At 46.8% G+C, this 13,861-nt stretch overlaps 1 protein-coding gene across 4 annotated transcripts in view; it reads right to left on the bottom strand.

Moving 5' to 3' along the window:
* Positions 1-13,861, bottom strand: part of DLGAP2 (DLG associated protein 2) — a 645,672-nt gene that overhangs the window by 263,016 nt on the left and 368,795 nt on the right. For all 4 annotated transcript variants that reach the window (XM_070781742.1, XM_070781741.1, XM_070781744.1 and 1 more), the window contains one exon: positions 13,116-13,148. In XM_070781742.1, coding sequence (XP_070637843.1) covers positions 13,116-13,148 — 33 coding nt within the window. The remainder of the gene's footprint in view (positions 1-13,115; positions 13,149-13,861) is intronic.

Below are 13,861 nucleotides of genomic sequence, written 5' to 3'. Positions count from 1 at the left end.
TTCTCTGGCACAACCATAATGGAGAGTTACAAGTGTTATGGCATTTACATGAGTGCGTGCCTTTCTTTCCAACAGATGTCATTTCTCCGCTAGCTGATGTCCTCATACATCACAGACCCTCTAAATGCACCAATTCACAGGCATGGCCTAAACCCCAGGCCTGAAACAAGGGCTGATTGTAGAGACAGCCGTTCAAATTCAATTACCTCACGTGTTACCTAAAATGATGATATTCTAATTACTTCTTAAATCTGATTACATAACTTTCTTGTTTTTGCTTCATAATACCTAAGTAACTGTTTTAGGATTTGAGAAAAAGGAGCATACTGAAATCACTCTAATGCTATTGTGCAAAGCCAATAGGAAGTGGGCCTATTAAAGGAGTGATACCAGGTCAACATCCTACATTTAAGCCAATCAGCCTGCTCAGTCGTCATGTGGCATCTGCGTCAGAGCTGAGCCCCACCTCAGTGTGGTGCCGGTTACCCCGCTGTGCAGAGCCCACTTGGGGAGTACTGCAAAGACACCCCCCAACTAATCACCCCTAGGAAGACTGAGTGGAAATTTGTTTTATTCAGGGTCACTGAGCATTTTTCAGAAGAAGCCACCACATCCTACACCTCTCCCACCCTGGGCCCCTCCCGGAACAAAAGCCAAGGATGGTGAGGTCTGGAGGACTGATGGAAGAGCCATTTGGGTGCTGATTCTTCCCTGCTTTCCTCTCGAGCCTTTGAGAGCGTCAGGACAGAGGTCGGGAACTCCTCTGGTGCAGGCCCCTGAGGAATCCGCGGGTGGCGTGACAGCAAGGGACCCTGCCTGAGCCCACAGGCGTCTGCCGCCCTGCACAGGTGCTGACTCAGGCGCTGACCAGGCATCACAGGGTGGGACAGGTCCTTCTCACCGGCTCTCTCTTCTGTCAAGGAAGGGAAACCGTTCTATAGCTACCTTTTACAGGAGTCCTAAGATGTAAAATATTAAATAGAAAGATTCTTTCTCTCCTCCTCTATTCTCTCCTTACCCTGAGCAGCCTCTTTACCTTAGAAGCCAAATTTTACCTAATGCAAAGAGCTGACTCATTGGAAAAGACCCTGATTCTGAGAAAGATTGAGGGCAGGAGGAGAAGGGGATGACAAAGGATGAGATGGTTGGATGGCATCATTGACTCAACGGACATGGGTTTGGGTGGACTCCGGGAGTTGGTGATGGACAGGGAGGCCTGGCGTGCTGCGGTTCATGGGGTTGCAAAGTGTCGGACACGACTGAGTGACTGAACTGAACTGAACTGAACTGGGAGTAGTAAAATTGTTTACTACAATTGTAGTAAAATTATTTTACTATATCTGTTTCATCATCATCGTTACAGCCATTGGTTTATTTATAACTACTTATTACAACCACCACTTTGTCAGCGTTTCTTTAGATGTACAGCTATCTCCCCATCCTGTATTGTCCCAATACCTAGAACAATACCTGACAACTAGACACGGAATAAAAATGCAGCAACGGAATAATCAACAACTGAGTAAAAAAGTAAATAAAACAGATACACTCGTCACTGAGCCCCTACACATGCCAGGCACTACGCTGGCCACTACAATCTTAAAACTGCCTTGGAGCGTAGATACTGTTCTCCCCATTTTGCAGTTTTGGCCTCAGTGAAGTTACAGAATTTGTTAAAGGTCTACAGGTTCTAAGGGGAGAAAGCTGGATTTGTTTCAAAACCAGTTTAGTTCTAATCTCGTATTCCTAATTTATACTCTTTCCCCTCTTTTCACACATTTTTATTTTGTACATTTATCATTAGTTTAACTTATTAATTAGCCTGGCAATAGTTACTCTGCCTGAACTGCCATCAGTTTCATAAAGAGGTAGAGGATTTATGAACTTGAACAACAGGAAGTGGGTCAGCCCTAGTCACAGTTCTGAACAATTTGTTCCCATCTGCCTTTGTTGCCACACACCTCACAGTAAGACACTGGGTTTCACTAAACTGAAGGTCAATGATGTGTAACGTCATGAAAACCAATCTGATGTCCATGCAGAGTATCTAGAAAATAGAAGGAGATGTTAGAAGCTAAGAGCTCTCTCTGTAGACGTGTGTGTGTGTGTGTGTGTGTGTGTGTGTGTGTAGACACACAACTGGGAAACTCTTTGGCTGCGAACAGCAGATCCACAGGGTCAGCTTCTCACGAAAGTTCACGCTTCCATCAACAGGAAGAAGCTGGACCACCAGCCCCTGATTCCTGGCCCCACTCTCCTATCCCTGGAGGCAGACACTGTGTTTGTTTCTCTCTAGGAAAGTGATTAACTTTGGATATAAGGCAAGAGCCAAAAAAGGCATATATTTCAACACCTATTTTTAAGGGCAGAGCCAATGATTTTGTATCCTATTAGTCAATGAAGTTCAGATGATCAATAGTCACATCCAGCAAAGGCTCTCCCTTGCCCACTGCGTATCCTACTTTTCTTTCCATTTCTCGTCTCAGAGAAACACGTTTCAGCACGCTGAACGCGCCTGACTACTCCCCTCATTACACGTGGCTGAGCATCTCTGACACTCCTGATCCTGCTCAGGCTACACAGCCCCTGCCTGCACGTCATTTCCCATGTTGGTGAGAAGAGGCCACTCAGTGTTTAGGAAACAAAACCACCCATGGTCCACAGCCGGGTTGGGGGCGGGGAGTGTTCATGATCAACAGAGAGCAGAGCTAAAGGGAAGACAGTGTGTCTACAGTGGGAAGGGAGGGGCCTTTTCAAGAGGGAAACATGGGAAAGAGAAGTGGAAGAAATCTACCACCTGTAGCATGCCCGAGGGCCAGGCCTTTCCTGAGAACGCTCGCCAGCCAGGAAAGCAGTCACCTCCACTCACGTTCTCTCACAGGACCCCTCAGGGATCCCATGAAGGGGGGACCACTGTTAGTTCAACATTTTTAGGGTAATGAGTCAGACATCTAGTTTGCTTTCTAGGTTCCAAGACCACTGGTCTGTCTGTGACACCACAGCAATTGTTCCCTTTTTAAAAGCACTTGCAAGCATTTTGCTAACTTGTAAGTCCACAGCCTGAGTTCTGGGTCATTTGATCACAAGATTGGTTGGGGAAGAACACAGAAATTCTATGTTGGAAAGTTTACCTCCAAGGTCATTCTACACTGATAGATGCTGGGAAGACTCAATAACTTGTTATTCGTGACACTGGTATTGAGATGTAACAATCAGAGGGAAAAGCAAAATTATGAATATATATTATTAATAAAAAACAAGGGATTCAGCGGGAAGGGTTTCTCATCTCTGTCAGTCACTTAAAAACAAGTAACTCCTAAAACCCAGCCAAACTGTAAACACAAACTTGGACAAGTATTGGAGAAAGGTCAACTGTTCGACCTTGACTTCAAGTCATATCTTCTGTGAATCTCTTATGACAGACACTGCGGACCATGATGGATAGTCTTTCCAGTACATTCTCAGAGCTCAGAGGACGCAGTTTAGCTTGCAGTGCCTTCCAGCTTTCCTTCCCGGCACCCAGTGTAGAGTCCTGGGGCTCAGTCAGTGCTTGTGAAATGCAGGCAGGAAAAGGGAGAAAATCCAAGAGGAAGGCAAGGATGAAGGCACAGCCCAGTCACCAGAGGAGGGCAGACGGCGCGTGAGAGTGCAGGCCGCTGTCCTGGAGCCCCAGAGGCTGAGCCGTGACTCTGACGCTCTGCCAGCCCTCCCCCTCTCCTCTGTCCACCTGAGGCGTGTCTCGTGGCTGGCAGGGCCCTGCTGCCGCTCTGGGGACCCACTGGAGAAGGTGGATCCCAAGGCTGGAGGCACCAGGACGGTCACTGAGCCCTGAACCTACTCTGCCCGAAGGTCCAAGGCACAGAGACACTTCCTTGTCTTTGAAAATATCTCAGCACTCGGCACCCGGCACCTCAGAATGACATTCCCAAAGGGTTCTCACGACGTTTGCCAATGTACAGTTCAAAACTCAGGCTCAGAAAATCACAGGAAAAGAGGTGGAGAGTGGAGACAATGCACCCTCTGCAGGGACTCATTCTCAGGGAACACAAGCACTCACTTCTCTCTTCTCTGGAGCTTGAGAAGACGGAAAGAATTTTCTTGAGGACACTGAAATCTCATCACATCAACCAAAAGGCAACCTGAATGGGGGGTGTTTTACCCATGGATCCTGAGATGATATGAATAAGATTCAAATTTTATTTTATTTTATTTTTTTTCTTTTTTTTTTTCTAATTTTATTTTATTTTTAAACTTTACATAATTGTATTAGTTTTGCCAAATATCAAAATGAATCCGCCACAGGTATACATGTGTTCCCCATCCTGAACCTTCCTCCCTCCTCCCTCCCCTACCATCCCTCTGGGTCGTCCCAGTGCACTAGCCCCAAGCATCCAGTATCGTGCATCGAACCTGGACTGGCAACTTGTTTCTTACATGATATTTTACATGTTTCAATGCCATTCTCCCAAATCTTCCCACCCTCTCCCTCTCCCACAAAGTCCATAAGACTGTTCTATACATCAGTGTCTCTTTTGCTGTCTCGTACACCGGGTTATTGTTACCATCTTTCTAAATTCCATATATATGCGTTAGTATACTGTATTTATGTTTTTCCTTCTGGCTTACTTCACTCTGTATAATAGGCTCCAATTTCATCCACCTCATTAGAACTGATTCAAATGTATTCTTTTTAATGGCTGAGTAATACTCCATTGTGTATATGTACCACAGCTTTCTTATCCATTCATCTGCTGATGGACATCTAGGTTGCTTCCATGTCCTGGCTATTATAAACAGTGCTGCGATGAACATTGGGGTACACGTGTCTCTTTCCCTTCTGGTTTCCTCAGTGTGTATGCCCAGCAGTGGGATTGCTGGATCATAAGACAGTTCTATTTCCAGTTTTTTAAGGAATCTCCACACTGTTCTCCATAGTGGCTGTACTAGTTTGCATTCCCACCAACAGTGTAAGAGGGTTCCCTTTTCTCCACACCCTCTCCAGCATTTATTATTTGTAGACTTTTGGATCGCAGCCATTATGACTGGTGTGAAATGGTAAGATTCAAATTTTAAAACAAAGTTCGTGCATTCCTGACGGCAACATTCTAACAGGGAAGACGAATGTCAGAGCCTGGCCTCATGTTAAATTTCTCCTTATCCATCCTTCCCAGTATTGCAGGGTGGTTTATTACGAATTACTAGGAACACCTCTGATTTGACTCTTCTCAGCATTCAAGTACATATATTCCATGTGCACCTTCACCTCTCATACATGCTTCAGAAGGCAACAAACGGGCTTAAGTTTACTGGCGAGAAAATAGACAGTACTTTATCTACACATAGTAAACTTGAAATCTGATATTTAAATTGTCCAGTGACCAGAAACAAAGAATATTTATTTATTCCTTGAGAAAAGTAATGAGGTAAAATTGTTTCAGTGCCAGCTGAATGCCTAAAACTCAGATATTGCATAATCTAAAAAAAAAAGAAATTTGCAAATTAGGGTTCATTTGTGCATTTTATATCATTCTGCATAAATGCATAATTGTGACAGTCTCAGACACCAGATGGTGTGTGCAATTCATATCCATTTTCACTCTGTTCTATTACACGTAATGGCTGTGGCTTCACCTCTGAGTTGAAGCGTACCTTATAACAACTGCCTTGGTCGACAGTAAGACCAGACACCCTAACAGTCAGGAACATGGGCTTGTGGGGAGCAGAGATGAAGCGACAGGGCTCCTGTGCTCAAAGCGCTGACAGACCAGCGCTCAGCTCCGAGTCTGACACGCACTGAGCTGCAGCAGGAACCCCGAGAGGAGGAAGGAGGTGAGGAAGTCTGAGAGGAAGCACAACAGGGCACAGAGGTGTCCAGAGGGTGAGTGTCTGCAGGTGATGGAGAGCACCCGGAGCACCGGTCAGGGAGACGGAGCACCAGCTAGTCCCTGAAGGCTTTTCTGGACTTTTCTACATTGAATACAAATATATTACAAGTCTCATTTCCCTGTACACATGAAACTAAGCTCTGCTGAGATAACAAATGCCAACCAGTCCCGTGTGTCCCATGATCTCCCTCCCTGCTCATCTCTCTCTCTCTCTCTCACACACACACACACACACAGAGTCCCCACCAGCCCTTCTCCAGCCTGTCTGTGTACTCCTGCAGTTCTGTGTTAGGAGGTAGGACCAGAATCCAGAGGGCCCATGTGTTAACTCATGGCCCCAAGAAGAGAAGGCAGAGATGCTCTGCTGAGAGAGTGTGGTCCAAGGAATGTCTGCTCCTCTGGAGCCAAGAGGGTCCTGGACTCCTACAAACATTTCCAATAAAAGCTCAGACCGTTTGGGCAAGCCACAGAGCCACAGCACAGAAGGACTGAGGTCAAGCAGAAGACTAAACCTTGACCTTGGCCAGAAATATCTCCCTTCAGCAAACAACAGACAGGGCTCCCAGGAGGGATGCTGGGTGCCTGGGAAATGCCCTGGATCCTCTGCTCTCCCTGGGGACCAGCTCCCTCCTGCAAGATTCTGCTCAAAAATTGAGGCGAGGGTTTCCCATCGGATTCTGGATCTGTCAGTTTCTCGTTGTAATCCTCTTTTTCTTTTTTGCATATTTGAGTCAGTTCTACTGTTTTAGCTTCTAAGAACTGTGACTTTTTATCGTTAAATAATTTTATTGATGTGTAAAAACACCTGAGTCGCTTTTCTAGTGTATTCTGCGTTATCTGAGCCCTTTGGTCTCTCCCCTCCACCCTCTCTTCTCACGTATTCTGTGTTATTTGAGCCTCCCCACCCCTCCACCCTCTCTGGCCTCTTCTGGAGAGACTTCTGCTGCATGTGTGGCATCTTCCTCACTCCCTCTATTTTCTCAGAAATGGTTGGTTATTAGTCCATTTGGCATCAGCCTTTACGATGGGAAGCCTCCTTGTCATCGTAGTCTGTGTCTTCTCTCTGGCTATATTTAAGATCACTTGTACAGCCCGCATATTCTGTAGCTTCCCTTTATAAGATGTGGGCATGCCTTATGTATTGTCTTCAACACTGGAAGTCTGTGGATCAAGAGGCGAGACCTGCTGCTTCAGTTCTGGGAAAACCTCAGCCTTTCCTTCTCGAGCAAGGCCTCATCTCCCCCTTCTCCTTCACCTCGCGCCCAACTCCAGGCACGTGCTTGTGCTTCCACAGCGCCTCCCCTGCACCTGCATTCTCGTTTCATGTCCCCTTCAGTGTCTGCGTGCAGCTCTAGTTGACGGCCTCGTATCACTTTCCTAGTCAGCTCTTCTCTTTCCAGCTCTGTCAAATCCACGTACAACATATGGACACGGCAGCGAATTTCAATGACATTTCTTGTTTCTAGACACACTGTTTTTATAATCTGTCCTTGTTTTCATACCAGATACTTCCTTAACTCTGGTCTCTTTTCCTTTTGAAAATCTATTTAGTAATTTTAAACCTACCCAGCACCTCTGCAGGTCTGTTGATTCTCATGCTTCTATCAGGGTTTCTCACCCTGAAGTTTCTTTATACGACAGGCAATATTTCACTGTATGTTTATCTAAAATGAGGGTTATTTTTAAGTGGAGAAGGAGCTCCTGGAGCCCCATTTTGTCAAAGATCCTGCAGATAATTTGTGACTGGAATCAGCCACAGCAGTCAGGCTTGGACAGAATCCTAAACGCTTCTGCTTCCAGAACAATGTCCACATTAATTCACCACATGGACCTCTGACTCAGCTCATGGGAATTCAGATCTCACATCCGTGCCTGCAGTGTGCGTACCATTGGTAACCATGTTCTACCCATGGCCGTGGAAATGTGATAAGCTTCCTTCAGTGCTTTCTCGGGCGGATGTTCTCCAGGCCTTCTCTCACAAACGGGGAAGCTCACTGAGCTTCTGGGGTTCATTCCCGGGGCTCAGCCCCAGCATCCCTCCCCATCGTCCCTCCCCCCGGCGCCTCCAGCCTGCAGGTGCAGCACGCCTCTTCTCTGACCGCCTCCCATCCTTTCGGGGTTTACTGCTCAGGGGCCACTGCCTCGGGACTCACGCCCACCCCCAGGTTTACAATGCCCCGCTAATTCTTGGGACCTAAGCGATTCCCTCACTTTCTTTCATTCCATCCAGTTCAACTACGTGCTGAAAGCAAATGCTGATAAAATCGTGCAGCGACTTTATGTCTGTAGCAGGGATGGGATGTCATCCATGCTTCTATGCCCCCATCATAAACTTTTATGAGGAACAGTATTCTCTGTCTTCCCCTAGGCAGTGTTTTCTGATTTCCACTATAACACAAGCCATTTTAAGGTCCTGGAAGACAGATTGGTTGGAGCAGGGTTCTGTTTTCTCTCACAAATTAGGTGAATTCTTCAGTTCCTAAGCAACACTAATTTTTTCTAGAGTGCCTGGCGCATGTGGAGAACTTAATAAATGGTGGTTATCTTCCACTAACCATCCAAGAAGAGCAATCAGAAGAAAATAATTTTTATCTAAAGCATACAATTAAAAAGCTATGATCTCAGGACCAGAGGGGCACTGGTTGTTGCTATTTGAGAACCGACGCCCCCATTTCTACAGACGGGGGTGGGGGCTGGGAGGGGGTGGAGAATGCTTCTCACTGAACCCTCTGATGCCCAGTTATCTAAAAGCAACCTTATTATTTTCCCTAATTGTTGAGAGGCCTTAAAATCTCAGGATGACACACTCTCAATTAAGGTATAAAAATAGTGCGGAAATTTCCATCGTTTATAGTCACTAGTAGGGAAAATCTTGAATATTTGCACTTAAAAAAATCAAGAACATAATAATACAAATACAGGGAAAATTCTTTTTTGTTTGTTTGTTTTTACTCGGGGGTTATGAAGGGAGACGAAGTATTTTGGACTCATTCTATTTATAATAAAACATTGGAGTGTATATGTTTGTTCAAAATTCCAGTAGCAGTATGCAATTTCTGTTTTTAAATGATCAAAGTAAAAAAATATTCAGATTTAGAAAGAAAATTTCTCACTTCAAACTTTCTGAGATTTCCCATTTTTAACCTTAATCTTGTTTTTTTTTGGATTGGCATTTCTACAAATAACGTTTTCCCAGTGATCTGATGCATCAGTTCAGTTTAGTCGCTCAGTTGTGTCGACTCTTTGCTACCCCATGAATCGCAGCATGCCAGGCCTCCCTGTCCATCACCAACTCCCGGAGTTCACTCAAACTTGTGTCCATCGAGTCCATGATGCCATCCAGCCATCTCATCCTCTGTCGTCCCCTTTTCCTCCTGCCCCCAATCCCTCCCAGCATCAGAGTCTTTTCTAATGAGTCAACTCTTCGCATGAGGTGGCCAAAGTACTGGAGTTTCAGCTTTAGCATCATTCCTTCCAAAGAACACCCAGGACCTATCTCCTTTAGAATGGACTGGTTGGATCTCCTTGCAGTCCAAGGGACTCTCAAGAGTCTTCTCCAACACCACAGTTCAAAAGCATCAATTCTTCGGTGCTCAGCTTTCTTCACAGTCTAACTCTCACATCCATACACAACCACTGGAAAAACCATAGCCTTGAGTAGACAGACCTTTGTTGTCAAAGTAATGTCTCTGCTTTTTAATATGCTCTCTAGGTTGGTCATAACTTTTCTTCCAAGCAGTAAGCATCTTTTAATTTCATGGCTGCAGTCACCATCTGCAGTGATTTTGGAGCCCAGAAAAATAAAGTCTGACACTGTTTCCACTGTTTCCCCACCTATTTGCCATGAAGTGATGGGACCGGATGCCATGATCTTCGTTTTCTGAATGTTGAGCTTTAAGCCAACTTTTTCACTCTCCTCTTTCACTTTCATCAAGAGGCTTTTTAGTTCCTCTTCACTTTTTTCCATAAGGGTGGTGTCATCTGCATATCTGAGGTTATTGGTATTTCTCCCGACAATCTTGATTCCAGCTTGTGCTTCTTCCAGCCCAGCATTTCTCATGATGTACTCTGCATATAAGTTAAATAAGCAGGGTGACAATATACAGCCTTGATGTACTCCTTTTCCTATCTGGAACCCGTCTGTTGTTCCATGTCCACTTCTAACGATCTGATGTATATGCCACCTCAAATGGTCCACTGCTTTGAAGTGATCATCTTAAGGTCTCTATCACTGAAAAATCTTTTTTTCTAAAATCCATCATAACATTTTTGTAGCACATTCCTGCATGCCAGATTTGTATCATAAGAGCCTTTTTCATTCCCTAGTTTTAATTGGGTTAAATGACATAAATGTAAGACACTGTCATTACATTAGAGCAGATTTCAAATAAGTTCTCTTCGACCCTACCAGGCATCAGGATCTGTCTTCCCACCTCAGAAAATTTCTTAGGAAGGAGAGCAGGTTGAACCACAGAGTGTAAATAGACAGACAAGTCCATGAACAGTTGGCTATGGTCCCACCACGGTCCACAATTTTCTTGGTGCGCTTGTTAATAGGCAAGTGGTAACATGCACCTGTCAGTGATGTCTGAAAACCACCATATACCCTAAATCATCTCCCTGTATTACAGTGATGGATTATATCATACAAAACCTTCAGAGAGTCTTTCAGTGTCAAGGAAACCTTAGGAGGTAACCTTGCTGTATGACATCCAGTTACTTCCAAGGTCTAAATGACAACAGGAACCACTAGGAAAATGACACAAGTTGAGATGGTCTAATTTATTAAATTAGTATAGAAAATTATGTCAACAAATAAGATTGCTCTTAGTAAATTTTAAACTTTTTCTTTTTTTTGAAATGGGTCCCCATTCTGGGTAGAAAGGAAGATTCCAATAAATAACAATAAATTCCATTAAACATCTTCATCTCAGAAAAACATAGTCATCCAAATTTTAGAAGCCTTGCAATGTAGAGAGCGTAAGCAACTGGCATGTTCAAACTGTGATCTGCATTTTACACACAATTAAACTTTCATGATCTCCGGAAAGCAGGCCTCTGCAGTTCAGGAGCCCACAACCTCAAAGTCCTGAGGTCCGCAGCCTCCCACAGCTTGGTCCGCAGTCTCACTGGCATGATAGATACTATCATCTGAGGCAACGCTAACTATTCAATCTGGATCCAGGAACTGCTCTCTCCCAGAGAACTCATCATTAAAATGCAAATAGGTGTTTCCCACTTGACTGGTTTAGTGGTGAAACACTGTTCACAGCCCTGACACAAAAGGGAGCTCCATCAATTGATGCCTTAACCTTCCGGGTGTGATGAGTGCATGGGCCCAGATCTGAGCCTGACATCCTGCCGCCAGCCGCTGGCTCTGATCCTCGCTCTGCAGCAGGCTTATGAGTTAACTGATAGAAGCTGCTGAAGAAATTACGAACAAAAAAGCTGATTTCAGATTCTGCTCACTGCACCCAGCCAGCCCTCACTCAGACTAATTACTTAAATGATTTAAAAATGTATGAATATTCATATGATCGTGCTTTTCAAAAAATAAAGCACAGCTGAGCCCGTGCCATCCAATCTTTCCTGCTCTCTCGTGTGGAGCAACCCCACTTGCGTGTCTGAAACCCTGAAATGACTGTGAGAGGGGAGGAGTCCTGCGAGGGGTCAGCCCTGGTCCCACGGCCACCTGGCTGCAGCCTGAGACCACCCTGACCCTCAGGGCCCCTCCGGCTGGATGACTGGGGTCACTCTCACACCAAGTACAGTTGGACTCTGATTAAACATCCACAAGCCCATCTGCCCCAGAACAAGGACAGCTGCGTCTCCCCTCCCCCAACTGGTCCCCCTGCTGGGCTGACAGCGCTCCTGACCTGGACCTCGGGCAGGTGGACGCAGCTCATCCGGGTCGGGCAGGCCTGGGTCTGAGTGTAGGGCTGGGCCTCTGCCTGGACCTGGACTTGGCTCTACCGTGCTCTGCTGCCGGCCAGCCAGGGCTCGTCCACTCCAACCTGCCCCCCGGGCATCCATGGAAACACTGACACCCCTCGACCCAGCCTGGATTCCAGACGACACGTGTGCCTGAATCAGCGCTTCACCCCTCCCTGCACACCAGGCTCCGCTGACTCCACTCACTGGCAACAACCCCACGCACACACCGTCAGCCCACGGAACGCGGACGGCGGCTCACGGCAACATGGAGAGTGAAACTCAGCACAGGTTTGCAGACACCACCATGTAACAACAGCTTCATGCTTCAAGACTCCTGCAGTGTGTGTGGCACACACTTCCACAAAAAGTGGGGGCGCAGAGGACAAGGGGATTAGATGGGAGGCCTAGGCATGGGCTCGGCCCATGTGGGGACGACAGGAAGAGCTGAGACAACAGGAAAAGACATAGGACACACTGGAGAACTCCATCTGTCACTCCCAGACACCCCAGGACACCCACAACCCCCAGGATGCCTGACCCCCCATGACCCCTGGCATCTCCGAGGTTCCCACACCACGCAGATGAAACCCTCTCCCAACCGTCATCTGGGAGCAGCTGCCCCAGGACCTTAAACCCTGAATGTTGTTTGACCAGGGCCTAGATTTCGCATTTCCATAACAGTGAAGCTTAAGATATCAGCATCTGAGCTACCTGCAGCTCTGTGTGTCACCACATGATCCTCAAATAGCACAAGAGCAGTTCCAAACAGTCACAAAATCCAGGTAGTGCAGTGCTTGATGAAATTTTCAAGTTACCCCCTTGCTCACTCTTTTTTCAACTCATGGGCAGACACCTCCTTGGTGGTGTGATCCCATGCGTGGATGGAAGCCCCGTGGGGGGCACACGCCACACGCTGCTGGGGGGCCGCTGCTCGGACCCCACCCTCTTGGCTTCCGACCCTGACAACTAGGAAGGAAGGGCTCCCAGAGGCCTCCTTTCATGTGAGGCCTGTTGCACACCAGCTAATTTATCTAAAGCCCATAAAAACATGTCTCATACATTTCTGAATCCACATCCGAGTGCTGTGGTCTGGGAGCAGTGCCAATTCTCCTCTGGAGACAAGCATCTCCCACCCAGTGCCTGTCCCATGCTCGGTTCTGATTCTCCTCCTCACTTTTTCATCAAACACTGCAAAGACCAGGCTATGGATCTGTAACCTGCCTCCGACGGGCTCCACGGTGTCCATCACAGGACAGGGGGTGCCCACCTGAGGCTCGTGGGACAAGGGGCACTCACCTTCTGGCTCTCCGCAGAGGGTGCACTGTGACTCTGCAAACAGAACAGAGAGAGACGTTGGTCAGTCCCGGCTCAGCCACAGACTCAGACTCACATTAGCCTGCTTGCAACCCGGCCACCCTGGCAGGACGAAGGGCTCCGACCTCGCATCTCAGCAGATTTTATTGTAAAGAAACCACTGTTGCAGGTGTTTTACATGATACAGTTTTTAAATAGCAGCAACTGTGTCAGATGCATCTGCTCACACTAGACACACGTTCACAGCTGTACGTGACTCATATTACTCAGCTGAAATAACGGCAATATATTTATCACTTAATATTAATATTGAAAACTTTGATTACAACTCTGTTAGATATCTCAAGCACAAATAATTATAAGCAAACGTATAAAGCTGTGTTTCAGTAAAAACACTCAAATGGACAAGTACCGAGTGCTCACAAAGCAGGCCCATGACTGGGGACCAGGCTCTGCGGGAGGTCCCAGGATCCCCGGGGACACCGCCGCGGGCTGCACCTTAGCAGAAGCCAGGCACTTGCAGACACAGTGCAGGTGGGGCTGCGGGGCCATCCCCCCAGACCCTGCACAAAGGGCCTCCTTTTCCAGAAGAGCCTCAACCTGGACAGCAGAGCCGGCTGCACACAGGACTCCCAGCCCTGGGGTCTCTCCCCCTCCACTTCCCTCCAAATCCAGGCCCAGGGGAAAGCCCCACAGGGCAGATATAACACTCCCACCCCAGAGGCCAA

The sequence above is a fragment of the Bos indicus genome, chromosome 27 (assembly GCF_029378745.1).
Source record: "Bos indicus isolate NIAB-ARS_2022 breed Sahiwal x Tharparkar chromosome 27, NIAB-ARS_B.indTharparkar_mat_pri_1.0, whole genome shotgun sequence".
Taxonomy (NCBI): domain Eukaryota; kingdom Metazoa; phylum Chordata; class Mammalia; order Artiodactyla; family Bovidae; genus Bos; species Bos indicus.
This window is presented reverse-complemented; position numbering and strand designations above follow the sequence as displayed.